General features: G+C 39.0%; 1 protein-coding gene across 6 annotated transcripts in view; it reads left to right on the plus strand.

Moving 5' to 3' along the window:
- The window catches only part of LOC106514880 (serine/threonine-protein phosphatase 2B catalytic subunit alpha isoform), a gene marked incomplete at its 5' end in the record, with an annotated part of 103,676 nt that extends 101,881 nt beyond the window's left edge, over window positions 1-1,795 (plus strand). For all 6 annotated transcript variants that reach the window (XM_014004405.1, XM_014004406.1, XM_014004409.1 and 3 more), the window contains 1 exon segment: window positions 20-1,795. In XM_014004405.1, coding sequence (XP_013859859.1) covers window positions 20-225 — 206 coding nt within the window.
- Between the last annotated feature and the right edge of the window lie 1,599 nt (window positions 1,796-3,394).

Raw genomic sequence — 3,394 nt, forward strand, 5'->3', positions numbered from 1 at the left:
ACCCCCCACATGTCAACAGCCATCAAAGGCTTCTCGCCTCAGCACAAGATCACCAGCTTCGAGGAAGCCAAGGGTCTGGACCGCATCAATGAGAGGATGCCGCCGCGGCGAGATGCCTTGCCCCTGGACGCCAGCCTCAACTCGTTCAACAAGGCGCTGTCGTCGGAGTCCAATGGCACGGACGCCAAGGGGAGCGGCAGCGGCAGCGGCAGCAACATCCAGTGAAGGGCCGCTGGACGAAGGAGGCGCCATCTTTTTCGGCCGACGAGGCTGCCTGGCCCCGCCCCCCCTCAGCCTCATCACAGCCCACCGTGAAAAAGAAGAATGGGGGAGGGGCTAGAGTGTGGATGAGGGAGGCAAATATGGCTGAAACTGGGTGGGGGAAGGGGACATCTCACTTGCTAGTCTTTGGAAATGCCTTCATAATATTAGTTCATAGTCAAATCTGCTAAGTTATTTGCCAGGTCACGTTTCCGAGCGGTTCCGTCCGTTTGCCACACTCACACTTTGTCAGAAAGAAACAGGAAGGACAGACGTTTGCGTTAACAGACGTTTTTGTTTTCTTAAAATAAAATAAAAAAGACCCTCGCTTCACTTAACACCGAAAAGGTAAAGTCGTAAAACTTCTTACTAACTATCATACGTTTACAGAAACACAGCACTAAAAGGACAGAAGGTGAGATCATGTTTTTAAAGGGTGTACAAACTAAATAAGGACTATTTATTGATGACTTTGTTTTTTTTTTTTGCTACTCTTCTGAAATAGCTCTGAAATTAATTAGGCAGTCTTAAAAGGAATGTTGCAATGTTGTCGAAATGCCAAATAATGGAACGTTTTATGGTTTTGTACATATTCTGCTTACCTCAGGTTCTTTTGGTGTGTGCTTTGACCTGATTATTCTGTATAACGGTTAAATAACTGTAATGAATACCTATTTTCTTGAGTTTCATAACTGGAATTTACACTTGCCTATCTATCATTTGCAAATATGTTTATTTTATGTCTTTTTTTTAAAGAGGGGGATGGGGAGAGGTAGATTTTATTGTGGCTTGCTGGAATTGAGTGTTAATTTTTCTCTTAAGTATTGCGAACAAAGTAAAAAAAATAGAGATCTTATATTGTGTAAAAAAAGAAGAGTATATTAAAGTGTCTGCCTATGCATGTTTTATAAAAATCAAAGAAATTAGAAACTTTGGCTGTGAAGGCCTGTTTTGAGATATATTGCGCTTTAGTGAACATATACTGGAAACATATAGTTGCATACTTTAAATTAACACCACGATGCTCTATGCCTTCAACTCCTTTTGTAATTGAAGCATTTAATTATGGACGATGGATGAGAAATCTTATTTTTAACCTGCGCTTGTAAGTGCACACAGTCCAGTTAAGCATGTTTGACAATTCTTGTGAGGTGTGTGATTTACATGTGGAACTCCAAAATGCATGAATAGCTGTTTGTGTCATATACCAGGTGAATCGGTTTTAGTTTTTGTAAATGTGCCACAGAAAAGTGTAATTTGATTCCTATTATACCATTATTTGGAACTCTGCTTTGTATATCAGTTACAGGTTTGATACTGCTCAATACTTTAAGACGAAACGGGGGGAAAAAAAAACTTACTTTTTTAAAGAACTGCTTTAAGTGCCCAAGTAATTCACTACACGACATGAAGCCTTGCTTTTTGTAATTTAACTTCAAAACTTTTGGCAGATGAGGCATGCACTTGCAACTATGAGAAGTATTTTATATAACTGTTCAATAAAAATGTGCATGAATTTCAACTCGAAACGAAACTTTGCTTGTGGTGTTGTCCGTGTGACTCCAGCTGATTTACGATCGTACGTCCGGTGGAACGGCAGCGTTTGAAATAAAGGCAAAAAAATAAAAACATGCAGGTTCTTCCTTTTAAGGAAGATCACAGGAAGCACATTTTCAAACATTTATAAATCATAAAGCACAAGGAAATTAAAATCCATGAACAATAGAGATCAAAGAGTCAGAATATTCTACGTGCACCTCAGAGTTCAAGGCCAGAAAAACAAACAGTCAATCATTCATTGTGTCAAAAACTTTTTCTTATTTAAAATAAATAAATAAATTTTATTGTCATCTCCAAGCAAAAATATTTTTCCAGCTTTATGAGGATAAAGTTTTTCTTTGTAGTTTAGCTGCTTTCTTGTTTGGTTTCGGTCCAGAACTTGGCCTTTTTAGGGGAATATTTCCACTTGTTTCTGAAGCTGCCCTAATCTTTGAATAAAAACTAAAATTAAACTCCTGGGATGACCCGGTGTTTTGGAGGCACGACCAAGTTGGCAAATAAACCTTTATTTTCTGATCTCATGGCTGAAGTGTTAGCAGGCTAGCTACTAATGTTCACAGTATTTTAGATAGTAACTGCTAGTAACAACACTAATGTCTGGTAACCTAATTAGTAAAATGACTTCAATAAGTATTAATTTGGATTCTCAGCTATTAACTAGCATACTAGCTAGCTAGTACCTTTATTAGAAGCTTTTTAAAAAAAATTTAATTTATTTAGCTAAAAATTAAACTCTGAAAATACCAAAGATAATGGGTCATCTCCATGTTTCCCGGTGCATCTTCTGCACTGTAAGTATTATTTTCCATTTGTTTTAAAAGATATTTGAAGTGAACATGGGTACAAGGGAAAACAGGTACAGGGGAACATGGGTACACTGGTGCAGGGGAACACAGGTACAAGGGAACGTGGGTACATGGGAACATGGGTACAAGGGAACATGGGTACACGGGTACCGGGGAACACGGGTACATGGGAACAAGGGAAGAAGGGTACAGGGGGACATGGGAACATTGGAACAAGAGAACGGGAACATGAGTACAAGGGAACGTGTACAGGGGAGCACGGGTACATGGGAACAAGGGAAGATGGGTACAGGGGAACATGGGAACAAGGGGACATGGGAACATTGGAACAAGAGAACAGGAACATGAGTACAAGGGAACGTGTACAGGGGAACAGGGGTACATGGGAACATGAGTACATGGGAACATGGGTACCAGGGTAAAATTGGCATGGCCACAAAGATAACAAGTTTTAGCACCAACATGGTGTTTTCCAAAGAACACACTGTAAAAATGAAATGTTGGATTTACTTAACCATGTTATGTTACCTGGTTCCACTTAACTGAGTTGAGTAAATTCAAAGCAATATACCAGTTTTTTAGCCAAAGAACATGAGTATGTTGCTTTGAATTTACTCAACTCAGTTAAGTGGAACGGGGTCACATAACATGGTTAAGTAAATCCAACATTTCATTTTTAGAGTGCATGTAGATTAAAACTAGACATTAAAGGTGCAGTATGTAACTTTTCTAAAAATGTATTTTTTACATATTTGTTCATTCTGTCA

This window comes from Austrofundulus limnaeus, unplaced genomic scaffold (genome assembly GCF_001266775.1).
Source record: "Austrofundulus limnaeus strain Quisiro unplaced genomic scaffold, Austrofundulus_limnaeus-1.0 Scaffold23, whole genome shotgun sequence".
NCBI lineage: Eukaryota > Metazoa > Chordata > Actinopteri > Cyprinodontiformes > Rivulidae > Austrofundulus > Austrofundulus limnaeus.